Raw genomic sequence first — 27,644 nt, 5'->3', positions numbered from 1 at the left:
AGGAGCAGGAGAATTGACATTTTGGGCATAAGCCCTTCTTGAGGGACAGGATGTACATGTATTTGGAAAGCCAAGGACTGATTAGGGATAGTCAACATGGCTTTGTGCTTGGGAAATCATGTCTCACAATCTTGATTGAGTTTTTTGAAGAAGTAACAAAGAGGATTGATGAGGGCAGAGCAGTCGATGTGATCTATATGGACTTCAATAAGGTGTTCAAAAAGGTTCCCCATGGGAGACTGATGAGCAAGTTTAGATCTCATAGAATGCAGGGAGAACTAGCCATTTGGATACAGAACTGGCTCAAAGGTAGAAGACAGAGGGTGGTGGTGGAGGGTTGATTTTCAGACTGGAGACCTGTGACCAGTGGAGTGCCACAAGGATCGGTGCTGGGTCCTCTACTTTTTGTTATTTACATAAATGATTTGGATGCGAGCATAAGAGGTACAGTTAGTAAGTTTGCAGATGACACCAAAATTGGAGGTGTAGTGGACAGCGAAGAGGGTTACCTCAGATTACAACAGGATCTGGACCAGATGGGCCAATGGGCTGAGAAGTGGCAGATGGAGTTTAAATCAGATAAATGCGAGATGCTGCATTTTGGGAAAGCAAATCTTAGCAGGACTTATACACTTAATGGTAAGGTCCTAGAGAGTGTTGCTGAACAAAAAGACCTTGGAGTGCAGGTTCATAGCTCCTTGAAAGTGGAGTTGCAGGTGGATAGGATAGTGAAGAAGGCGTTTGGTATGCTTTCCTTTATTGGTCAGAGTATTGAGTACAGGGGTTTGGAGGTCATGTTGCGGCTGTACAGGACATTGGTTTGGCCACTGTTGGAATATTGCATGCAATTGGTCTCCTTCCTATTGGAAAGATGTGAAACTTGAAAGGGTTCAGAAAAGATTTACAAGGATGTTGCCAGGGTTGGAGGATTTGAGCTATAGAGAGAGGCTGGGGCTGTTTTCCCGGAGTGTTGGAGGCTGATGGGTGACCTTATAGAGGTTTACAAAATTATGAGGGGCATGGATAGGGTAAATAGGCAAAGTCTTTTCCCTGGGGTCAGGGAATCCAGAACTAGAGGGCATAGGTTTAGGGTCAGAGGGGAAAGATATACAAGAGACCTAAGGGGCAACTTTTTCACGCAGAGGGTGGTATGTGTATGGAATGAGCTGCCAGAGGAAGTGGTGGAGGCTGGTACAATTTAAACATTTAAGATGCATATGGATGGATGTATGAATAGGAAGGGTTTGGAGGGATGTGGGCTGGGTGCTGGCAGGTGGGACTAGATTGGGTTGGGATAACTGGTCGGCATGGACAGGTTGGACCGAAGAGTCTGTTTCCATGCTGTACATCTCTATGACTTTCTGACTCTAAGTGGATGTGATGTATGTGGATTTCAGCAAGGTGTTTGTTAAGGTTCCCCGTGGTAGGCTAATTCAGAAAATAAGGAGGCATGGGATACAGGGAAATCTAGCATATAGAAGACAGAAGGTAGTTGTAGATGGGAAGTATTCAGCCTGGAGCTCGGTGACCAGTGGTGTTCCGTAGGGATCAGTTCTGGGATCTGTGCCCTTTGTGATTTTTATAAATGACTTGGATGAGGAAGCGAAAGGGTAGATTAGTAGTTTGCCAATGACACTCATTGGTGGAGTTGTGAATAGTGTGGAAGGCTGTTGTCGGTTGCAACAGGACATAGACAGGATGCAGAACTGGGCTGATAAGTGGCAGATGGAGTTCAACTTGGAAAAGTGTGAAGTCATTCACTTTGCAAGGTTGAAGTTGAATGCAGATTACAGGGTTAAAAGCAGGATTCTTGGCACTGAGGAGGAATAGAGGGATCTTGGGGTCCCTGTCCATTTATCCCTCAAAGTTGCCACCCAGGTTGATAGGGTTGTTAAGAAGGCTTTTGGTGTGTTGGCTTTCATTTGCAGGGGGATTTGATTTAAGAACTGTGAGGTTATGCTGCAGCTCTATAGAGACCCAGTTGGACCACACTTGGACTCTTGTGTTCAAGTCTGGCCGCCTCATTGTAGGAAGGATGTGGAAGCTTTAGAGAAGTTGCAGAGGAGATTTACCAGGATGCTGACTGGATTGGAGAGCGTGTCCGTTGAAGAAAGTTTGAGGGAGCTAGGACTTCTCTCATTGGAGCGAAGAAGGATGAGAGGTGACTTGATAGAGGTGTACAAAATGTTGAGAGGCATAGATAGTGTGGATAGCCAGAGATCTTTTCCCATGGCGGAAATGTCTATCACAAGGGAGCTAATTGGAGGAAGGTTTAGAGGAGATGTCAGAGGTAGGTTCTTTACTATCTTTTATCTTAGCCTGCTTGGCACAGTTTCCTCATTCCTGAAGAAGGGCTCATGCCTGAAACGTCGATTCTCCTGCTCCTTGGATGCTGCCTGACCTGCTGTGCTTTTCCAGCAACACATTTTCAGCTTTTTACTCCCACCTCTGGCAATGCATTCAATGCACCCACCACTCTCTGAATAGTCAGATACATTAGGGACATTTAAGTGACTCTTGGATAGGCACATGGATGATAGTACAATGAAGGGTATGTAGATTAGTCTGATCTTAGAGGAGGATAGAAAGCTGGCACAACATTGAGGCCGAAGGACCTGTACTGTGTTCTACTGTTCCATGTTCTACAACTTTGTACCTAAAATGGCGCAAAGGACTGTCATGCTGAACATTTCATTTCTTTATTTTTTAAATTCATTGCTAAGATCCTGTACCTGGTACCTTTGTATCTAAGATGGTGCCAAAAGTGGTGACTTTGTAAACTTTTCACTGCACTCATTGAGTACATGTGATAATAAACCGAATTCTAATTCTACTTTTTCTTGGATCTTCTGCCAAACCATTGATTCAAACTATTTTATTCTATCATTCTTGGCTTTTTTGCATGCTGAGTGCTTCTAGTATATCGTAAATCTAAATATGTCTTGCTGTATGGCGGTCCTGTTGCTCTAAAGTCACTTGAGTTATAAAGGATGAAGAACTTTGTATAGTTAAATTTGCAGGTGACATGAAGTGTGATGTGTGAATAAGAGACATAAATTAACTAAATGAGTCACCAAAACTCAGATGAGGTTCAACGTGATGGAAGTTTGACATTATCCACTGTTGGATAAGTAAAAAAAGGCACATGGGAGTATTTTAGTAATGTTGAGAGCTTTGGAACCCAACAATTTACTGTAGGAATAAGTCATGGCTGGTATTATTGTGACCTCAAACCACACTGTCTACCTAACACCACCTCCCCCCCACAAAACCTTCGGCTGCCTGGTTGAACAAAGATCTGTTTAACTCAGCTTTGAACATACTTAACAACCCAGCCTTCACTGCTCTCTGTGAATGACAATTTCACCGAGCAGAAAAGGTACAAAATGTTATTGAGGAAATTCATGGTATGCTGGAGATCTTGTGGCACGGTGGGTAATGTCTCAATCTCTGAGTCAGCAGCTCACTTTTGGATGGCACAGTGGCTCAGTGGTTGGAAGGGCAGCATGGTGGCTCAGTTGTTCACACTGCTGTCCCGCCTGGGACCCAGATTTGATTCCAGCCTTGTCTGTATGAAGCTTGCACATTCTCCCCGTGTTTGCGTGGGTTTTCTCCGGGTGCTCCGGTTTCCTCCCACAGCCCGAAGGTGTGCAGGTCAGGTGATTTGGCCATGGGAAATTGCCCATAGTGTTTAGGGATGTAAAGGTTAGATTCATTAGTCAGGAGTAAATATAGGGTAGGGAATGGGTCTGGGTGGGTTACTTTTCAGAGGGTCTGTGTGGACTTGTTGGGCTGAAGGGCCTGTTTCTGTCAGGATTCTATTAAAAGCTGTAGGCTATTTCCCACTGTAGGACTTGATGGCCAAGAAAGGGGTGTTTGTACTGCAACATTGGGTTTGTTCCCATTTTAGTTATAACTAGGGCAGCACGTTGGCTCAGTGGTTAGCACTGCTGCCTCACAGCACCAGGGACCTGGGTTTGATTTCAGCCTCAGGCGACTGTATGGAGTTTGCATGTTCTCCCTGTGTTTGCGTGGGTTTCCTCCGGGTGCTCTGGTTTCCTCCCACAATCCAAAGATGTGCAGGTCAGGTGAATTGGCCATGCTAAATTGCCCATAGTATTCAGGAATGTGTAGATTAGGTGTACTAGTAAGGGTAAATGTAGAGTAATAGGGTAGGGGAATGGGTCCATGTGGATTACTATTTGGAGGGTTGGTGTGAACTTGTTGGGCTAAATGGCCTTTTTTTGCACACTATAAGGATTCTGTGAATGTCACTTTGCCCTAACTGTGGTGAAGATCAAAATGCAGTGGGTCAGAACTGTGCTCAGACTGAACTGAAGACTAAGGAGAAAGATGCATCAGATTTAATCTCAAAGGGATCACAATTCACGAATGAAAAGGTGGTGCTTTTGGTTGTATAATGTCTTGGTCGAGAAGAACCAGGAGTAATCTTTTCAGGATTGGACACATGACATCAGGAAATATATACACAGAAGGGATATGCCACAGACTCACCAAAATAATGCCAGGGTTTAAAGGGTTACAGTTTGAGGATTTGGTTTGAAATTTGTCAAGAAATGTCAAAAGTTGATGCAACTGTGATGTTTCAGACAATAAAGGGGTTCAGCAGGTTTGAGCCAGAGGGCTTTGCCATCTGTGAAGGGAATCCAGAACTAGAAAGGATAATATTACAACTAGAATTAACCCATTTAAATCAGGTGCCACGGTTTCATACAAAACGCAATGAAATTTTGGAACTCATTCCCCAGAAAAAGAAATACCTGGAGATTCTGGGTTAATGTGAATTTACCCAACTTTAGTCAACAGATTTTTCCTGGAAAAGAGTATCGCTGGATACAGAGCGAGAATGTGTAAATGGAATTGAGACACAAATTACCCATGAGATAAGCAAACAATAGAACAAGCTTTGAGAAGCTCAATAACCCACTGGTTTCCAATAAAACATTCAGTAAAACCCCAACAGCACTTAGGGGACAATTGATTTTGTCTAACAGTTTGAAAAACAAACTGATGAGAGCTTTGGAAGGTCAAGATGGATAACTAGCATTGTCCGGCTTACATATTACCATGTTTCTGTCAAAGTAATAATGAACTGTTATTGAAGTACATTAAGAGCATATTATTCTTTGTGGTGCTGGTAATTTCTGTTGTATTTTACTAACAAATTGTTTCCTTATAACTGTAAACTGTAACTCAGAATTATCATCAAAATGCACTTAGATAATAAACCATTGAATTCATTGTTGTAACAAACGTCCTAATTTAAGCCATAGATAAACAGTCACTAGACCAGAAATATGCCCCCTATAGGAAAGGTGGACTGGAAGATGCCTAGATTTCTCAGTAAAGAATGAGTTGCTAATGAACAGCAGTTTTGAATCTGCACATACCTGCAAATTTGGAGAGGATTATTGATAAGCAAATAAGTAGACACTTGCCCATTATTCTTTGAAAGGATGAGTTCTATTTCCGCTGATCTATAATCAGTATGTCCATTGGCATTCTGTCCCCAGGAATGTGGAAATTGAAATAAGATCCAACAGATTGGTGCTTTCTGCTGAAGCGAATAATCTCACATATTACATGGTTTGAAAAGACTGCTTTTGATAAAGTCGCACATAGGAGGTTAGTGAGCAAAATTAGGGCACATGGTATTGGGGGCAAAGTACTAACTTGGATTGAAAGTTGGTTGGCTGACAGGAAACAAAGGGTAGTGATAAACGGCTCAATTTCGGAATGGCAGGCAGTGACCAGTGGGGTACCGCAGGGATCAGTGCTGGGACCGCAGCTTTTTACAATATATGTTAATGATATAGAAGATGGTATTAGTAATAACATTAGCAAATTTGCTGATGATACTAAGCTGGGTGGCAGGGTGAAATGTGAGGAGGATGTTAGGAGATTACAGGGTGACCTGGACAGTTTAGGTGAGTGGACAGATGCATGGCAGATGCAGTTTAATGTGGATAAATGTATGGTTATCCACTTTGGTGGCAAGAACAGGAAGGCAGATTACTACCTCAATGGAATCAATTTAGGTAAAGGGGCAGTACAAAGAGATCTGGGTGTTCTTGTATACCAGTCAATGAAGGTAAGCATGCAGGTACAGCAGGTAGTGAAGAAGACTAATAGCATGCTGGCCTTCATAACAAGAGGGATTGAGTATAGAAGCAAAGAGGTTATTCTGCAGCTGTACAGGGCCCTGGTGAGACCACACCTGGAGTATTGTGTGCAGTTCTAGTCTCCAAATTTGAGGAAAGACATTCTGGCTATTGAGGGAGTGCACCGTAGGTTCAGGAGGTCAATTCCTGGAATGGCGGGGCTACTTTACGCTGAAAGACTGAAGCGACTGGGCTTGTATGCCCTTGAGTTTAGAAGACTGAGAGGGGATCTGATTGAGACATATAAGATTATTAAAGGATTGGACACTCTGGAGGCAGGAAACATGTTTCCGCTGATGGGTGAGTGCCGAACCAGAGGACACATCTTAAAAATACGGGGTAGACCATTTAGGGCAGCGATGAGGAGAAACTTCTTCACCCAGAAAGTGGTGGCTGTGTGGAATGGTCTGCCCCAGAGGGCAGTGGAGGCCCAGTCTCTGGATTCATTTAAGAAAGAGTTGGATAGAGCTCTCAAGGATAGTGGAATCAAGGGTTATGGAGATAAGGCAGGAACAGGATGCTGATTAAGGATGATCAGCCATGATCATATTGAATGGTGGTGCAGGCTCGAAGGGCAGAATGGCCTATTCCTGCATCTATTGTCTATTGTAATGTGTTTCTTCTCCCAAGCCTGTTGAGAGACCATGCTAGATTTACTAGTGGTGGGTAAGATCTGAAATGGCCTCATTGGAGAGGTGCCTAACCCTAAATATCAAAGAAATATGAATAGAAAAGAGCAACTAATGCATCAACTGAACTTTCATATCGGGTAGTGGAGCACAAACCTTACCGTTAATTCAAAAGGCCTTTGGATTCTGTTTCATGAATACAGTGGGTCACGCGGTCCTTTTAAAGCATGTAATGGTGTGGAAGGTTGCACTATTTCTGATTTGTAACAATGTCATGTTTAATAGGCACTAATTCTTTCCTTATTATTTACAGCTATCGTAGTCAGGTTTCTGACCAAGAGGTTCATCTGGGAATATGATCCCACATTGGGTGAGTGATTTCGATATTAATATTAACAGATAGTGACAAAAGAACTCCAGAGGTATTTCACATAGACAAAGTGTCCTGAAGGACAGGGTGATCCTGATATTTGTGAAAGGCTTGGGGGATTGAAACAACAGGGAGGGGAAGAGATGCCAGAGACCCCTCACCTTAGTAAGAAATGGCTGGAGCATGTTTGAATTGTTCATTCTCCATTTCCCAGACAAGCAGCTTGCTGAGTAACGGCAGGGGGTGGAGATAGAGAGAAAGCAGTGATTGGCGGTTTTGAGAGGATGGGGGCAGAGGGGAGGTGGAGGTGTACATGCAGATAGAAGCACAGATCATGGGACAAACTAGAGCACAGATCAGGGGAAAGTTATCTTGGGAGAGCCATGTGGATCTAATTTTGTTCTTCCTGACCCTCAAACAGTGTCAGAGAGGCTCAATCCGGCCTTTTCCACCACTCATTAGCATCTAGCTGTCCTGAACTTAGGGAATTCTGGTCTGCGGTTGTTCAGTAGGAAAGGCTGTTAAAATGTTGAGGTACGCATGCCATTAATGAATCCGAATTACAGGCTTGCCTCAAGAGGGCTGGTTGGTCACCCAACCTCTATTAAAACCTGGGGATTGGTCTGGAATGTGGGTTCTGGTTGAGCTTCAAACATTTTAACTTATAATTTCCCAGACCCATCTCATAAATCCCCTATCACACCCAATGGACAGACTTTACTATCACCCTGGCGACAAGTTTGTTGGGGAGATCATTTAATCACTGGAAGCTGGCCTATTTACAGATGGATCCCATCACCACTGGCTGAAGACTAGCGGCAAATGGGGACGTCACAACGCAGGAGCGCAATAATCAAGCGGTGTCAGGTTTGCTTTGGGCTTTCAGGAGATGTCTCAAATGCAGTGTCTGGTCAAGAAACAAACATTAAGAGGGGGCCATCATCAGTTCTCGTACTTCAGACTCCCTTCACTCACCTTGTCCAAGCCAGCCACCGCTTCCCTGCATCCCACCGTGCCCAATCCTGGCTTCACTCACTTGTAACCCGAGTGCATTGCTGGTCTTAGGCCTTTGGCGGGTGCATTACCAGGAGCAACCACCATTTCTGACAGCATTGAAGGATGCTGGATTGATGTTGGGTCAGGAGTTTTAGTTGTTTATCCTATCCCCAGAGAAAATCCCCAAAGCTATACCCTAAACCTCAACCTGAGCTACAAACCTTCACAAAGCATTTGGATCTCTTGACATGAAATTCTCCCTGTGTCATTGTTTGGTGAATTGTACTGACAGCTTTGAGGAGTATACGACTTGATGCATTCTCCTTTTGTTTTCGGAATTTGGATGCCTAGCTTTATAATATGGATAGACTGTGACTGAATCTCTCCGTATGAGCTTTAACAATTCTACATGAATTAATTTGAGCAGTATTAATTCAATCCTAAAATGGTTCCAGACAGAATTAGCTATCTTTTGTCACAGGTTGCCAACATTGTTTCTTTCATTTCGAGGTTTGCAGGAGTCATTTCTTTATTAGTATGAATGATACACCAGCTTGGAGGGATGTGCTGTCCAGAATTTCCAGTGGGAACTGGTTGTTGTCTTTCTGCTTAGTATCTGAGATGTTTGATATATACACCTGCCCATTTCCAGGAATTAAAGAGGGTCTATTTTTGCACGAAAATGTAAGCGTAGAACAGAATAACCTAAGGGAAGAAATGAATGGCCAGGAAATAAAAAAAACATGCAAAGTAAGAAGAGCTATTATTAAAAATGAATTGGCCTCTGTCTGTGTAATACTGAACACAATGTTCATGATACCAGGGGAACTAGAGGCAATAATCTATTGTGAGGCATTGGATATAATAGAGACTACTGAGACATGACTGCTGGAGGAAAACAAATAAGATTGGGAATTAAACAATTCATATTTAACATATTTAGGAAGAACAGGAAGAGAGAACGTGGAGGTGGAGTAACCGAATACAGCTCAGTACTTATTAAAGGTAACATATTGGCAGCAGAAGCATTGTGCATATAAAAGACAATAAAGGATCAATCACACTGGCAGGGATGGTTTATAGAATGGTGAAGGAAGAAATGTCCAATTGAATTAAGGAAATTATTAAAAAATACTAAAAGATTAATCATGGGAATTTTCAATTACAATAGAGTTAATTGCCAAAGTAAATAAGGGGCTGAGGAAATAGGCTTCTAACAATCTGTAGAAGATTACTTATAACCCAGCATTTAAGGAGCCTGGCAACGAAGAATTAGGAATGCAGAATGAATTAGGATGGATGAGAGAAGAAAACATGGGGAATATTTAGGCAATAGTAATCATAATATAACAAACTTTTAGATTATCAGTTGAAAAGAACATGAGCAAGATGTAAGATAATAGATTATATGAAAATATGATTTTGAGGATTTGGGATTGGAACTTTTAAGAATAAAATAGACCAAGATTTTAGCAAACAATGACACAAAAGAACTATGAAAGACATTATCAAATACTACAGTTTAGGAAAATAAAGAAATCAGATTTTCCTAAACAACAGCTCCCATAGATGTACATAAAGATATAACACATACTGAAGGAAAGGAAATGAATGTAGTCCGTGTCGCACTGACAGGAGAGAGGATGCCAGAGGAGAATGTGAAATAACCGGGAGAAAAATAAAGAAGACAACAATGATCTATGAAAGTAAATTATTGTGAAACATAAAACAATATTGTAAAAATATTTTTCAGGCACATAAATAAAAGACAGAAGTTGGGGTGGGAGTAGGGCACTAAGAGATGAAGAAAATAACATCATAGACTTGACTTCATTATTTAGTGGAATACAGATGAGATGTGCATGAATTCAGAAGATGGGACCTGTGTTCAAATCCTGGGCATAACAGGTGGTGGAATTTGAATTCAGTTTTTAAAAATTAAAGTCTCCTGATCATGAAACCAATGCCTGACTGTTAGAGAAAACCCATTCATTTTGTTTTCACAAAGGAAGCTTCTGTCCTTACCTGGTCTAGCCTACGTGTGACTCCAGCACCGTAACAGTGTGGTAACCCTTAAGTGTCCTCTGGGCTCGCTGAGCCAGTGATACCATCATCCTGTGAGTGAACACGAAAAATGTGATATAATCACGCTTACATCAAATAATCAATCAGGAAGGCAGCTATGAAGTAAAATATTTGGCTAAAACCTGTGGTCTGGATGGATTGTATTTGAATATTCTTGAGGAATCTAGAAAAGACAAAGCAGAGCCATTGCTACACATATTTAATAATTTGTTGGGAAAAGGTGTAGTGCCAGATGATTGGTGGATAGCCAACATAATATCTATACTAAGAGTGACAGAACTTGACCAGTCAACTTAAGATCATTTGGATGAAAAATAGTTGGAATCCATCTAAAGAAGATGGTTTTAAGAAAAAAGAAACTTTTTAACGAAAAAAGTAGTCAGCATGGATTCTAGAGGGAATTCTTGCATGACTGACAATAATTGAATTATTTGGAGTGGCTGCAGAGAGTATAGGCAAAGTTTAATGCATTAGATACTATTTATCTAGATTTGAAGCCATTCAGAAAAGGTTCACTTGACTCATTCCTGGGATGAAGATCTGTTCTGATGAAGTAAGTTGAACAGATTGGTACTTTACTCATTGGAGTTGAGAAGAATAGTTGATGACTTTACTGAAACATATAAGATCCTGACCATATAGTTGGAGCATTCTGCTTGGAGGAAAGACTAGAATTAGGGGATAGTGTGAAAATAAGAGAGGAAGTCAGGGATGAAGATCGTTGGCCTGTAAAATTCTCCTGATAAAAAGGTGGGTTCATAAAATTTAGTCAAAGACTCATTTAGGTAGATTTTTCATAGACAGGCAAATCAAGTGTTATTGGGAGTTGAGACCACAACCAGATCTGACTAAATGACAGAGAGATTTGAAGGGCTGAGTGGCCTATTCCTGCTGCCATGTCTGAAATCCTTTTCCCAAACAGCCTTCTGCAAGGTGCCGCACAGATTAGATGAAAGTTTATGGAATATGGGACCAAGTAGAAGAATGGATGGATAGTTGGTAACAGAGCAGAAAGGAGACAACAGACGGTGGAGCAATGTTTTAGCAGTTTATGTGAATGATTTCGACTTCAAAATCAAAATTCCTCATCAGAAATCACAAATACCACTCGATTTTAGGCATGGTGGGGTTTGGGAGATGGGGGGAGATCTGAATACAAAGGATGCCAGTGATGAATTATAAGGCGGCCAAAATAAACTTGCAGAATTGGTGTGTAATTTGAAGATCCATGTCAATGCAGTCAAGTTTGAGGCATTGCATTTTGGTAAGAAAAATAAGGAGGTCTTATATTACTTAGAAGATATGAATCTAAATGGGATAGAGGAATTGAAGAATCATAAAGTAAAAGTACACAAATCACTACAAGTAGCGATGCATGTAAATGAGGCCAAACAGAAAGCAAACCAATATTGCAGAATTTATTTCTGGAGGAATCAATTTAAAAAATGAAAATTGTTATGTTGGTCTGATACTGCAGCTTGATTAGTCTGCACTTTGAATACTGTGTACGGTAATCTGTTTGCCATATTATGAAAAGATGTAGAGGCAGTAATAATAAATAAGCAAGTGAAGGAGAAGGGAACAGAGGTAACACTGATAAAATTAGATAAAGAAGAATGAGTGGTGCGGACTGGTTAAATGTTGGCCTGTTTCTTTGTAATTCTGTGTAATGTAGTGCATTGTCAGATCTGTCAGATTACCATATATTTGCAGTTGTGTTAGAGGTTAATCTAAAGTCATTTTGTCCTTTGGTTAATTGATGGGGAGTGTTGACTGGAACAATGGGGAAATTCTTGGCTTTTCATTGCCTAATAGCATTCATGTTCAACCTGAAATAGAAGGATAGAACAAGTTAGCTTGCTTCACCTGAAGGACGGAACCTTTGCAACACCTTAATGCTGCACTGAGTGTCAGTGTAGGTTCTGTTGACTTCTCCACCTCCTGATGCTGTCTGGCTTGCTGTGTTCTTCCAGCTGTATACTTTGGATTCCAGCATCTGCAGCTTTTTTTGTCTCTATCCAAGCATAGGTTCTAAGACATATTATTTTCACCTGTTGGCTGAATCTTATTACTTTCTTTTCTTGCCAAAGTGCAAATTACGTTGGGCTTTTTGGGGGACTTTTTGCCCCAACTTGCCTCATTAACTATCTACCTCTCGCCATGGAAACTTTGGTCTGATTCCAGCCACATCTTACTGCATGCTGTTCCAGAAACCACTCAGTAGGTATCTCCTGACATATGGGCGTTCCCTGTACCTACACCATCTTTGGAAGACCTAAGCAAATGGAGGCAGTTTGACATTGCCACTAATTAGCAAGGAAATGGTACAGCAGCCTCAAAAGCCACACTGCTCGGGGTACCCAGCAAGCAGGGCGGCCGCACACATTACCCCAGAAGGTGAGTAATACTGCACCACAACATCATGAACCACCATTCATTCAGCTTCAGCCTCAACATGTGCATCAACTCTGTGAAGGTGCTGAAATAAAAGCAAAATACCGAGGAAGCTGGAACTCGGAAATAAATACAGAACGTGCTGGTGAAATTCAGCCAGTTGTTAGACTATGGGTGACATGGTGGCTCAGTGGTTAGCACTGTTGCCTGACAGTACCAGGGACTTGGGTTTGATTCCAGCCCTAGTTGACTGTGTGGAGTTTGCACATTGTCCCCATGTCTGCATGGGTTCCCTCTGGGTGCTCTGGTTTCCGCCCATAGCCCAAAGATGTGTAGGTTAGTTGGATTGGCTATGGTAAATTGGCCAAAGTGTGTAGGGATGTGCAGGTGAGCTAGATTTTGGTAATTAGGGGGATAGGGTGGGAGCTGGGAGGTCCTTCAGAGAGTCTGTTCAGGATTCGGGTTGAATGGCCTCTTTCTGCGCTGCGGAGATTCTATGGTGTGACTGCATCTGTGGGGAGAAAAACAGAGTTAATAATTTCAGTCTGATTTTATTGTGATGGTGGAGTAGTGTGACAGAGTAGTGTTGATAGTGGAGTGATGGCGACGACAGCAGAGTGGCGTCGTTGATGGCGGAGTCTTATTGATGGTGGATTGTTGATGATGGTGCTGTTGTTATGATGTTGGAGTGATAATAATGTCACAAGATGATTAATCAAGAGCTGCAGACAGCCCTCTTTGGACCTGCATTCAATGTACACAATGAAAACTGGTGGAGTTTAATTACAATTAAATAATAAATCAGGAATTGAATGCCAATCTCAATAATGAATGAAACTAACATCAACTTTCAGAAAACCTCCTCTCGTGTTCATTAATCCCCTCCTGCTCACTGATTTCCTCCTGTATCAAGGAAACTTGCAACCTTTTCTTCATTTGTCATACATGTAACTCCATCCTCTCAGCAATTTGGTTGACTCTTGACTACCCTCAGGAAATGTCTGATCAAGCTCCTTAGTTGCATCAAATCACTAGCTCTTTGGGTTTACCCACACCAGATAGGCTTCAGGGGTTCATAAGGCAGGTTAACCTCCCCACCCCTGCCATGTTCTCAAGGGTAAATAGGAATGGGCAATGAATGTTTGCCTTGCTAGATCTCTGGCCAAATCTATTTTTAAAAGTTAACATGTTCCCTTGTCGGTTGAAAAGTGAAGAGACTTTCAGCCAATTAAAACCCCTTTATGAGTGGTGAATGAAAAAGGCTTTGGTCCAGTATTTGCATAACTACAGTGTAGTTTTTATCAACTCAAAAATATCATCATTGTCTGTCAGTCGGGAACATTTTTGTGAATTGTATGATACTTGAAGCCAATTTTATATTGAAATGTTGTGTAATTGAGGCAAGAGATGAAGCGCTTCCTTTATTAAGTCTGTTTACACTTAGATTTGCCTTGCTGATACATAAATCACTTTTCTGACGGGTTAATGGTTTCTGATAGATGTGGATGTGTATTATGTAGTGGTATTATTAAAGTACGTAGGAGTGGGAGAGGTTTGACTCTGGACTTAATTGTAATAAATTATGAACTATAAAATGTGAAAAAAGTATAAATACATTTAAAAGAGCTATCTTGATTAATTTTAGAGATGCGAATTTACATTGTCAACACACAGACTTCTGAATTTGTTAAATGTGTTTAACTATTAAATGGATGAAAAAACTTGCATGTATCTTGTCTAACTGACAATGGAGGAATAAGATATTGTTTCAAGTCAGAATGGAGTGACCTGCAAGGAACAGTGTTCCCAAATGCCTGCTGTCCTTATTCTTTTAGCTGGTAAAGTTTGTGGATTTGGAAGTTGCTAATGAAGTTTGCTGCCATGAATCTTGCAAAAGGTATACACTGAATTACATTAATGGAAGAGAAAGTTAATCCTTAATGTGGGTAATAGAGTGCCTATCAAATAGCCTGCTTGTTCCAGTCAGTGTTAAGCTTCTTGAGTGTTGCTGGAGCTGAATTCATCCAGGCAATAGGGATGTATTCCATCACTTTCTAGACTTGTGCCTTGTGGATGGTGGAAAGACCTCTGCTGTTAGAAGTGGAGTTTTACTAGCCACAGTATTTAAATGAGTAGTCTAGAGATGTTTCTGAAAAATGGTAACCTTCCCAAAAGTAACAAAGCAACACATAGCCCTTTTAACATATAGAACATTCTAAGGTGCTTCACATTAACTTTATAAAGGTTGACACCAGGCCATGAAAGGAAATAAAGGTTAGATGATCAAAAGCTTCCTCAAAGACAGAGTTTTAAAGGCTACCTTAAAAGAGGAAAGCATGGTTCAGAGGAGTTTACAAGGTATGGCCACCAATGGAGACTGGTTGGAATCAGAATGTGAAAGGGACCAGAATCAAGACAGCATAATCCTCTCAGTGGGTCCTGGGGTGTTAATGGAAGTTGTTTACATTGTGGGATTTAGGATAGGACAGGGAAAGAAAACATTAAGCAATTAAACTGGGTGGCACGGTGGCTCAGTAGTAAGATAAACACAAAGATTGGAGGGCTAGGCAATGGATTAATTTGAAAGCAAGATGAAAATTTTAAAATTGAGGCATTGCATTTTTGGGATGGGTAGAAGGGGCTTGGCATGAGTGATTAGACAGGAAGCTGAGTTTTGAATGACATCACTCTGATGGAGGGTAGAACAAGGAAGTTGGACAAGCATGCATTAAATAGCCAAATCTGTAGGTAACAGAAATGTGAATCTCAGCTGCAGACAAACAGATGCGCAATAGAGTCGAGTGATGTAAAGGAAGCGGCAAGAGGAGGTCCTAGTGCAGAAATATGATTAGAAGCTTATCCTGAATTTAACTATGACACTAAAGTTGCAGTTTGGATCAGCCTCAAATAGTTACATGGAGAGGGATGGAATTGGTGGCTAGGGAACAGAAGTTTATAGTGGGCAGAAATGGTGCTTGTCTTCCCTATCTTATTTGAGAAAATTTGTGCTTATCTCTTACAGGACTTTGGTGGGTTGGTGGGGCATTTAGTAATTTAATGTCATTGTTTGCCAAGGAGAGGTCATCAGGTTCTCTCTTGTTGGATTCTGACATTGCCTGGCACTTGGGTCACCTGAATGTTACTTGCCAGTTACCAGCCCAAGCCTGAATGTGATCCAGGTCTTGCTGTGTGTGGGCACTAAGCGCTTCGTTTTAAGAGGGGTTATAAATGTTGCTGCCATTACCAATGAGCATCCCCACTTCCAATATTGCATTGGTGAAATGGTCATTGATGAAGGAGCTGCACAGTGGCTCAGTGGTTAACACTGCTGCCTCACAGCACCAGGGAGCCAGGTTTGATTCCCACCTCAGGCAACTGTCTGTGTGGAGTTTGCATATTCTCCCTGTGTCTGCGTGGGTTTCTTCTGGGTGCTCCGGTTTCCTCCCACAATCCAGAGATGTGCAGGTTGTGTGAATTGGCCATGCTAAATTGCACATAGTGTTCAGGGTTGTGTAGGATAGGTGCATTAGTTAGAGGTAAATGTAGAGTAGTAGGGGAATGGGTCTGGGTGGGATACTCTTCAGAGGGTCACTGTGGACTTGTTGGGCTAAATGGCCTGTTTCCACACTGTAATGATTTTACTCCATGAATAGGCCTCTAATAATCATGACCATCTTTCTTTGTGGGAGGTTTGACTCTACCCAGTAGTGAGTTCACCCACCAACGCCCCCCCGCTCCGCCCCTCCCCACCCCCAGTTTTCAATGACCAAGGGATTCTTGGTAGCACACTCAGGCAAATACTGCTTCTATATCCAAGGCAGTAACTGTCCCCTTTCGCTGAAATTCAGCTCTTTTGTCCACATTTGAATTGAAGTGATAATGAATTTTGGAGCGTTAGTGGCCCTGACAAAACCCTAGCTGATTGTTGGTGAACAGCTTAATGGTGATTAGGTGCTGCTTATTAATACAGTCAGTGATATCCTCCATTACTATTGAGAGAAACCCGAGGTCACATTAATTGGTCATTTAGCATGCGTGTAGTCTCATGTTGTAGTTTTACCAGACTAGCCACCACATCTTTTAGGTGTGCCAGGTGCTATTCCTGTTCCTGGCATGCTGTTCAACTCGACTGATTCAAACTGGGTTGATGCTGTGGTTTAATGGAAATAGCAGAGTGGGTATAGTGTATGTATGGTAGGCCATGAAAGTACAGATTGTTGTGAAATGTTGTTCTACTGTTGCTGATGGCTCGAATTGTGTAGTGTGTGCCCAGCTTTGAGCTGTTTTGAGTCTGTTCCATTTGACTAGTAAAGTACTTTTAGAATATAACCACTAGAAACATGGGAATTAATTTGCACATAGCAAGTTCCCACACACAAATAAAATTACAGTACAATAATCTGGTTCTCAATATTGGCCAGGACGGACACATGCAACACTTCTTTGTTATAGTTAACTTTGCAGTTTTCCAAGTCAAAACCATGGCAGGGCTGACATTGTGTCATCTTCTGGACTATATTCTGCCAGTGAAATCGAGTTGGATAATTTGTTCTTGAGACTTGAGGACACATGATTTTCAGAGTAGTATTGGAGAGACAGGAGAGGAATGCTGTGTGGAAGTACACGTGTTGCTTATTCTTTCTTCCACCTTTTTCAGTGCTGTCAGCAGGGAGAGATGTCAGTTTTGGGGAAAGGAACATTTGCAGTTTTTAGCATCCAGTGTCAACATCAAACCCTCACAGGTTAGGAATAATGCAATGAGATGAAGTATAAGGCTCTGTCTATTCTGTCCTAATGATGTGCTTCATCCCTCAACTGTAGAAAATTATCTTTTCCTTAACCCACCAGTGTGTCATTATCCCTCCATTTTTAAAGTTTCTTAGAGCATAGTTTCTGTGCAATTGAAATGAGTGATTATGGCGCAGGGCTTGAGGACTGTTCTGAAACCTAGGTAGAGATCCATCAGGAAGTGTATTGTTGTGGTGCAAACTCATCTCTCACACGATGTTAACAGCGACAAATAAAGAAGGCTTTTATACCATCAGCATGGTTAGATTTGAACCCAAATCCCAGGAGTTGAATGCTGATGTCTAATCACCTCGTTTCCCCATTTTTTTTTCTTTTTAATGCAAGATGAGTACTTTTGTGACTGGGACTATATATGAAGAATGAATAGCATGGCCATGGGCTGCTGAAAATTACAAGTTCAATGGTAACATTCTTTGTGTCTAATTCTGAGAGTTATGGGTTCAAGTCCCTTGTGCCCTCTCAGTGTAAAGGGCATTGGAACACTACATGAAGAGTAGGGGCAATCTCTCAAAGTCCCAGGCAAGAGTTGTCCATCGCTGAAGCAGATTATCAGGATACTTATTACATTAACCCTGAATTTTCACTTCCGCATGAAACTTATTCTGCCACAAATTGCTGTAGGTAGGAGTGAGGGCAGTGGTTAGCTGGAGCTTCACTCAATGACAGGAACAACTTCATCAAGGATAGACAACTAAAATGAGAGGGAAAGGAATAGGGTAAAGTCAAATCCGATGCAGGAAGGGAAAAGATAGAAAGGAAGGGAAAGATTGAATGAGAGGGAGAGTGAAAAGAGACAGAGAAAAAAAAATCTGGTACTTTAATTTTCATAAACCTCAACGCAGAATTTTCAATCAGCAGGGGTGAAAGTTCAGAGTTTGAATGTTTACCTTTCGGAGTTGAAGAGGCATTGCAAGAACATTTCAATGGTCCTCATGTCAGCCCCGTCTTTCTGCAGCCAGCTCAATGTGATGTGACAAAGCAGCACAAATGCAGCAGTTTCTCCAAACTGTCGGGGTTGGGGTGGGTTGGGGGGCATAGTGGAGGGGTAGAGTTTAGCACCAGTGGAGTAGTACAAATCAAACTGTAATTTGTAGCCAATCTCAATGTGCAGTGTATTTTTTTTCACCACAAATTGCTGACTCTTTTTTAAACACACTACTGTAATTATAGTGTCTGCATTAAGCTCACTGTTCATTTCCCAGCAACTCCTTTCTTGAGAGCTGTTGTTGAAATTAAGGTTCTTTCTTTATATGATTCAACTTTCCTACCACTTTCACCAGCAATCCTATGCAAAGGGATAGAATGAAAATGTGGGTATTAAAATGTATCCTGATTGAGGTAGATATCTCTTATTGACTTACTTCATTATACCATCCTAAAGGTACAGAGAGATAGCTGGAGATGAAAAGCTGTCAATGGCACATTCTTGATGAGCTCTCCGGCTGTTATTCTCTGTTATTATAGTGTAAGGATAAATGCAGATGTTCCAGGTCTTTGCAAAAGCTCTGTGCACTGGCCATCAAGGTCAGTGACCACTGAAATGTTTTCTGTCAATTAAAATGAACAGACAAGAATCCCTGTGGAGTCTGCTGACTTCTGTTCCACACTTGCCCAGCACCAAGTTCCAAGCTAGCTTTGTGAATTCATTAAATCTACACTTTACTCTGTATGAGAGTGTTCCTGGCACATCATCATGTTGCCTTTATACCTATCTCAACAGGTCTCAATTTGTGAATGAAGGCAGTTTGAACTCAGTCTGGCCTTTCACTTTACTTTATAGCTGTTTTATGAACCTGCCTGTATACCGAAGCACAAATTCAGAGCTCACCCAATAATTAGCAGAATTAACAGACGCTGATAGTGGTTTTCATTAAGGTTTTGACATGTTATTCATGGACAGACAAGTCTTAATAGTTGTACAATTATGTTTGGAGCCTACTCTCTGGAACGTCATCCATAAATTTGCCACCACCCTTCCCTTTAAAAACGTCCTTGACACATCTCTTTGACAAACCTTTTTAATCAGCCTGAATTGTGACCCTTTAGCATTTGCTTTCCATTGTCCAGAAAATTAATTCTGATTTGGATGGGGATTTTATTTCGTACATTGAAAGTATTGTACAAATGTGAGTTCCAAATATTGTTGAAAGAAAAAAAGCAAAATTGCTATGAATGTTATTACTTTTTCGAAAATCATGTTTATAGGAGACATATAATTGCGACTTTCTCTTGAGTTAGCTTTGAACCTCACATTTTACCTACTTCGAGCTAATTAAAGTTGTGCCATAAATTTCCTTCAAGTAATAAAAGGATAATAAAAGTATCTTTTATATTGTGCAGTGTTTATAGTACAGATTATGGAGATGCAGTCTCATTCATTGTGTTATAGTATCTGATGGCACTCTCCAATCTTCTGCTAACAAAATTAACTTTGCAGAGAAAGGAGATGAAGTAAAATTCGAAGTAAAGAATCTTCAAATTTCTTAAACAATAATCAGTAAGAAGGCCCTTAAAAGAAGGACACTGTTACTGGAAATGGTTAAACAAATTTTGTGTGGAAATGGAATCAGCTTAGGTAAGAATTGACACAGATCTCTGACAAAACAAGGGCAGCATTAAAATTTTGGAAATGTTCTGAGAGAATCTAAACGTTCACATTCATGCACAGGATAGATTCTGAAACTGTGAAATATATACTTCGGAACTTTTGAAAGTCATTGTTTATCATTGGAGTAATTACAGTTTAACTTATTAAGATCACAAGTGTAACATCAGTGAGACAGTTAAAACCCAATGTCGATGGGAATGCAGATTGAGGAGAAGGCAAAAGAAGTCAGTGTCGCTGATTTGTTCAAGACTTTCCAGTAATCGAAATCTGAAGGAACACATGGACCTCCACGGCTAATGCTGTTGAGTTTGCAGGCTGGAACACAGTCATTTTGAATTTACCATCCTAAGATAGAAAATCTAACCAAATGAAGCTAGTTGTGCCAACAGGCAGAAAGGACAAACATTAATCAGGGCAATCAGCAAGAAAAAGGGAAAGCGTTATTAGAAGAGTGGAGTTCTGCCATCATTAGATCTAGCTGTGAGGAGAGGTAAGCTGGGGCTACTGTCTTTCAGTCAGACGCTATAGGCAGACCGCTGAGAAAACTGTGCATGTGAAGTGAGGTGTGAGAGACACAAAGAGGATTTTAAAGTTGACGAAACACGGTGAAACCATCCTGGATTTATAAAATATCAGGAAGCAATATCTCTAGTAATGACATCTTCATATCATTCTGTCTAATAACTGGCATGAGTTCAGGAAGAATGCCAAGCCCAGAGACTTTTGCTTTTAAGGAGTACATCAGCATTGATTTAGTGTTGGGGGCAATTTTAACTTAAACCACTCATCAGGAAAACTAGCTGGAATCAGTGAACACAATTTTTATATTCTATCCAGCTTTACTATGCAATGAAGTCTCCGGTGTTCTACCTGTTTGTTTCCCACAAGGTAAGTTAGACTATAATTACATCAAGTCTATCTGTAGCTTAATGTATTAACTCTAACGGAGTGCTCAGTGCAGTGTTTAAAAACAGAGCAAACAAGATGTTCTTTATGAGACACTACGACTCCAGTAACCAGTTAAATTATATGATTTAATAAAAAGATTTTGTTTTCATAAGCAGCAGTTTTGGGTGCCAAACTAAATAATGTTTTCTGCATCTTAATTCCTTTTGCATTTACATTTTTTTCTGTGTCCCAAACACAACCTTAGAAACAAAGATCTTCCAAATTGTTTGTTGAGTGAACTTGGTCAGTCTTGACATTCCAGAATCCTATGTCAGTCCATCATTAAGAGCTCCAGGTTTCTATTGCATTCGAGGAGAAGTATTGTGTGTATTTGAGATTAGCAGGTTTGTGATCAGCTTATGAGTACTGCTATTCAACTTAATGCTTAATCAAACCAATGTAATGTGGATTCCAACATTAATGAAAGATTTCTTTTTCATATAAATTGCCAGAGTCGACCTATCGCCACCAAGCCACCATTGACGATGAAACAGTTTCTATGGAAATCTTAGATACAGCTGGCCAGGTGAGTTAGTGGTGCAGACCACTCTCCTGGATCATGTTATATTCATCATTGTACACGGTTTATTTATTTCTTTGTTGATTTTCTCTTTTACTTTATTCTCGTTGCATGCACACTTGAAAATGCACCTAAAAAAGATATAAGAACTGTGTAACTATCATGGTGTGCCAATTCGAAACGTTCATCATAAAAATATTTGTTCAAGATTGGCATATCCTTGTAATCCTAAAGTTCATTTGCTAAAGTAGCCCCACATGTTGAAATTTTCTTTTGCAGAACTGGTAGTTGTACTCACAGAAACTTACGCATGTGTATACGTACATGTTAGCACACCCTTCATTAAGACAGAATTTCTGTGCAGTTATAAATGCTTGAAATATATACCCAGCTTCACAGATCTGACCATTTTAAGCCATAGATTCATTCATCTGATTAATTCACAGGGTCACTTTCTTCAGGGTGAAGGTTTGTATTCCACACTTTTCCATAGTGTGTGTGTGTGCGCGTGTGTGTGTGCGTGTGCGTGTGTGTGTGTGTGTGGCCAAATTACACATCTGCACTCTATTGCATAACATTCCAGGATACTTCAAGAGAATATTATCAATCAGTTCTGAGGAAGGGTCACTCAGGGCAGGACTTTATACCCTTAATGGTTAGGTCCTAGGGAGTGTTGCTGAACAAAGAGACCTTGGAGTGCAGGTTCATAGCTCCTTGAAAGTGGAGTCGCAGGTGGATAGGATAGTGAAGAAGGTGTTTGGTATGCTTTCCTTTATTGGTCAGAGTATTGAGTACAGGGGTTGGCAGGTCATGTTGCGGCTGAACAGGACATTGGTTAGGCCACTTTTGGAATATTGCATGCAATTCTGGTCTCCTTCCTATCGGAAAGATGTTGTGAAACTGAAAGGGTTCAGAAAAGATTTACAAGGATGTTGCCAGGGTTGGAGGATTTGAGCTATAGGGAGAGGTTGAATAGGCTGGGGCTGTTTTCCCTGGAGCATCAGAGGCTAAGGGGGTGACCTTATAGAGGTTTTTAAAATCATAAGGGGCATGGATAGGATAATTGGACAAAGTCTTTTCCTTCGGATCGGGGAGTCAAGAACCAGAGGGCACAGGTTTAGGGTGAGAGGGGAAAGATATAAAAGACACCTAAGGGGGAACTCTCTTACGCAGAGAGTGGTATGTGTATGGAATGAGCTGCCAGAGGAAGTGGTGGAGGCTGGTACAATTGCAACATTTAAAAGGCATCTCGATGGGTATATGAATACGAAGGGTTTGGAGGGATATGGGCCGGGTCCTGGCAGGTGGGACTAGATTGGGTTGGGATATCTGGATGGTATAGAGGAGCTGGACCGAAGGGTCTGTTTCTGTGCTGTACATCTCTATGACTATGACTTTATGACCCAAAACGTTAACTCTGATTTCTCTCCATAGATGCTGCCAGACCTGAGTTTTTCCAGCAATGTCTGTTTTTTTTTGTTTCTAATTTACAGCATCCACAATTCTTTTGGTTTTTATTATCAATCAATAACTTGCTAACAGTAAAGGACATATTAGGAATTTGGTGTAAAAGCTTAATCTAAGAGGGAGAGGCCTAGGGAGGGAATTTCTGAGCCTCAATTTGCAAAGTACCAGTGCTGGGATAGAGAGAGAGTGGAGAATGAATAAGAGGTCACATTTTGGAGGATATTTATTTATACTTTCACTGGATGTGGGCATCACTGGTTACACCAGTATTTATTGCTCAACCTTGGATGCCCTTAAGTGGTTGTGAGCTGCCTTCTTGAATCACAGTATTCCATGTCATATTGGTAGATTCACAGTGCTGTTCAGGTTTTGATTCAGCAATAATGAAGGAATGATGGTATGGTTCCAAGACAGGATAGTTTGTAGCTTGGACAGAAACTTACAAGTTGGTAGTATTCCCATTGCATCTGCTGCCCTTATCCTTCTATGTGGCCAAGGTCACTGGGTTAGAAGGTGCTGTTGGAGGAATGCAGAATTCTCAGAGGGGTGTAGGACAGAAATGGGAAGAGCAGAGGCTGTGGATGGATTTGAATACAGGAATTAAGATATTACATGTAAGCATTAATTAATGAGATATAAATATGACATGAAAAATATTGACCAGGAATCAAAATAAGTATCAAGTGCGGGAATGGTGTGTGAGCAGGACTTAGACAAATGTTGGAAACAGAGTATTGGATTAGCTCAAATCTGTGGAATGCAAAGATGGGAGGTTGACCAGGTGAGTACCACATGCTGAAAATGACTGAAGCATATCCTGCACGGTAGGTGTTTATGGTTATCATGACTTTAAAGAGTTCAGCATGATTCAGTTTGTGCTCATTTCCCTCCCTGGCTTGAAAGGCACTCACACCAACCCATTGAGTACGGAGGTCACAAAAACATGAATGAGAGCTTCAGCACTTAATGGTGTTAAGGCAGGAGAGGGATGGGTAACCCAGTGGAGATGGAAGTTAATCTGGCACAGAGATTAATTCGTGATTTTTGGGAAGTACATGGACTTTTTGGGAAGTATTTGGGAAATGATTCCTTTTTGGGAAGTACATGGACTCTCAGGAAAATTGGCAGAATCTTTTGTAGATTTTTTTAATTCAGTATTAAGAGAACACATCAACATTTTGTTAATAGGAAATGCACAACTCTAAATTAATTATCTAATCTTTCTATCTTGTCACATAAATTACTAACATTCATTACTGCCCTGTATGAAGAGTGATGACTTTCCTGTACAGAATGGGAAGTTCACATTAATTATTTATTGTCCATTACTGTAATCCTGATGCACAGAGGAGTCACACATAAGCAAGAGTGATTTTGTGCATTCAATAACTTCAAGGCCATATTAAATCATGAAGCGATGGTTCCGTCAGCTAAGAGTCTAAAAATTATCCTTTTTAACATGTCCTCGAAAGAATATCACTTTGTGTGGGGGAAAAGCTAGAAATTGGAGCAAGCATTTTCAGTGGCTGAAAAGCTGAGAATTTCAGAGCCAAGTTAGACATTCACTTCAGTGTTCTCTCTCTCTCTCATGCTGTTGTATGACTGCACATTATTACCATTTCTCAAGTGGTTTATTGGATGTAAAAATAACCAATGTCATAAGTTTTAAATTCTTGTGCGTGCAACTTCAATTAAATCCGGAACCTCATCTTAAACCAGTTAAGTTATTTATATTAGCATGTGAGAAATGTATGCAGGTCTGCCAACTGACAGTAACTACAATGGAACTTAATTTTCTAAGTATTCTTGGACTTAAATGTTTAGGTTTGGATACATGGAATATTAACATTCTTTTCGATTAACATGTTGAAATGATTTATCTTGTTCCACTTTTCCTCACTTCTACAAATCCTAAATAACATTGGACTAAAGTACAGTCACCATCAGCTGGCTCTGCTACATTGCCCAAGAAATCACTCCCAAACTCAACATAGTACAGCCCAAATTGAGCAAGTTTGTTCTGGCACCGTGGAACATTGTCTTCCACCATAATAGAGTGGTAGGCATGTTACTTGCTGTTCTTTGAAATTGATATTCTGCTATTTGCTGAGGAGAGGAACATTGAAGACAAGAAAGTTAGGTAATATTCTTCGCCTTGAGGGTATTACCCTCAGCACAAGTATAATGTTTGATTGTCACAGCCAATCGTGTTCCTGTGCTCACCCAGTGTCAGTTGGTGTGTAGATAAACGCAGCAGCCAGCTTACACAGAGCAATCAAAGATAAGTATTGATTCAAAACTACCTGTCTTTGATGATGTTGTTTAACGGAGGATTGTTGGCGGGGTGGGGGTGGGGGCGAAGAACTGATGAATTCCCTGTTCTTCTTTAAGTTGTATTGTCGGACCTTTGGCGTCCACCTGAACTGCTGGTGGGTAGGCAGAGTCCCCTCTGACAACTTACCACAGCCTAAATACTACATTGTAGAGTCAGTCTGCGTTCAAATCCTGGGGCTGATGAAAGTGCCTTTTAAACCAAGGAGGAAAATGAATACAAAATGAGTCATGTTGAAATCTTTGAAGTTGTGTTAACCATACTTACTTGCCACGCTTCAATCATTCTCAGCCTTGCATAATCTAATGTTAGTTTTTGGGATTGTGAGACAGTTGTGCAGTAAATAAATAATCTCAGTGCTGGCTGTGGGCAGCATGGTGGCTTAGTGGTTAGTACTGCTGCCTCACAGCACCAGGGAGCTGGGTTCAATTCCACCTGCTGGCAACTGCCTGTGTAGAATCTGGACATTCTCCCCATGTCTGCATGGGTTTCCTTTGTGTGCTCCAGAGGTTTCCTTCCATAGTCCAAAGATATGCAGGTTAGGTGGATTGGCCATTATAAATTTCCCATAGTCTCCAGGGATGTGCAGTCTAGGTGGATTAACCATGGGAAATGCAGAGTCCCATGGAAGGGGCAGGGGGTGGGCAGTGGGGGTGGGTTGGGTTGGGATGCTCTTCAGATGTTGTGGTTCTGTTCGCCGAGCTGGAAGTTTTTGCTGCAAACGTTTCGTTCCCTGGCTAGGGAACATCATCAGTGCTATTGGAGCCTCCTGTGAAGCGCTGCTTTGATGTTTCTTCCGGTATTTATAGTGGTTTGTTCTTGCCGCTTCCGGGTGTCAGTTTCAGCTGTAGTAGTTTGTATGTGGGGTCCAGGTTGATGTGTCTGTTGATGGATCTTCTTGCCGTTTCTGGGTGTCAGTTTCAGCTGTAGTGGTTTGTATATGGGGTCCAGGTCTATGTGTCTGTTAATGGAGTTTGTGGATGAATGCCATGCCTCTAGGAATTCCATGACTGTTCTCTGTCTGGCTTGTCCTATGATGGTAGTGTTTTCCCAGTCAAATTCATGTTCCTGGTTGTCTGAGTGTATGGCTACTAGGGATAGCTGGTCGTGTCGTTTTGTGGCTAGCTGATGTTCGTGGATGCGGAACATCAGCTAGCCACAAAACGACACGACCAGCTATCCCTAGTAGCCATACACTCAGACAACCAGGATCATGAATTTGACTGGGAAAACACTACCATCATAGGACAAGCCAGACAGAGAACAGCCAGGGAATTCCTAGAGGCATGGCATTCATCCACAAACTCCATTAACAGACACATAGACCTGGACCCCATATACAAACCACTACAGCTGAAACTGACACCCGGAAGCGGCAAGAAGATCCATCAACAGACACATCAACCTGGATCCCACATACAAACTACTACAGCTGAAACTGACACCCGGAAGCGGCAAGAACAAACCACTATAAATACCGGAAGAAACATCAAAGCAGCGCTTCACAGGAGGCTCCAATAGCACTGATGATGTTCCCTAGCCAGGGAACGAAACGTTTGCAGCAAAAACTTCCAGCTCGGCGAACAGAACCACAACAACGGACACCCGAGCTACAAATCTTCAACCAGACTTTATGCTCTTCAGATGTTTGGTGTGGACTCGATGGACCAAATAGCCTGCTTCCACAGTGTATCAATTTTACGACTTGTATCATTACAGTTTACTGTAATGTTCAGAACCATGACTGTATGTACTTGTCATCTGTGTAGTACTGAGTACATTAATAAAATATGTCTGCAGAAGTATGAAACAAATCTATCAGTTACTGAATTTCCTTGGCAGCTTTTAAAATTTTGCTGTACAAAAAAAGCAGACGTATTGCAGAACAGAAAATTCATAGCTTCCAAATAGAACAGAATACCTCAAGCCTCTTATAATTTGGGTTTGATTGAAAAAGAGTAATTGCACATCCTTCAGACTCTGGTGTACTGTGAGGCTTTCAGTTTGGACAGTGCTCAAATTCTGTCTTACTGTGTCATAAATATCATTTTAATGGTTGTTAAAAAAAGCATAAACAATGAACTAGACAGGGTAAGGAACATTCTTCACCATTTCAGGAATGCCTCATTCACCACAGGAACGCATCCAGTCTTTATTGCCTCTTTGTTATTTTATTCTGCTGCCTTTTGGCCTCCTCCCAATGGGACCTGTGTAATAGATTCCCCCAAGTATTGAGAAGGTTTCCAAGCTCCCCTGGTCACTTTCAGGTGGGATCCAGAGTTGGACACTGCAGTTGCTTAATGA

General features: G+C 41.2%; 1 protein-coding gene across 5 annotated transcripts in view; it reads left to right on the top strand.

Moving 5' to 3' along the window:
* rerg (RAS-like, estrogen-regulated, growth inhibitor) overlaps positions 1-27,644 on the top strand; it is an 83,186-nt gene that overhangs the window by 48,524 nt on the left and 7,018 nt on the right. For all 5 annotated transcript variants that reach the window (XM_060843200.1, XM_060843199.1, XM_060843202.1 and 2 more), the window contains exons 3-4: positions 7,125-7,181; positions 21,474-21,547. In XM_060843200.1, the coding sequence (XP_060699183.1) occupies positions 7,125-7,181; positions 21,474-21,547 (131 nt within the window). The remainder of the gene's footprint in view (positions 1-7,124; positions 7,182-21,473; positions 21,548-27,644) is intronic.

This window comes from Hemiscyllium ocellatum, chromosome 23 (assembly GCF_020745735.1).
Source record: "Hemiscyllium ocellatum isolate sHemOce1 chromosome 23, sHemOce1.pat.X.cur, whole genome shotgun sequence".
NCBI lineage: Eukaryota > Metazoa > Chordata > Chondrichthyes > Orectolobiformes > Hemiscylliidae > Hemiscyllium > Hemiscyllium ocellatum.
This window is presented reverse-complemented; position numbering and strand designations above follow the sequence as displayed.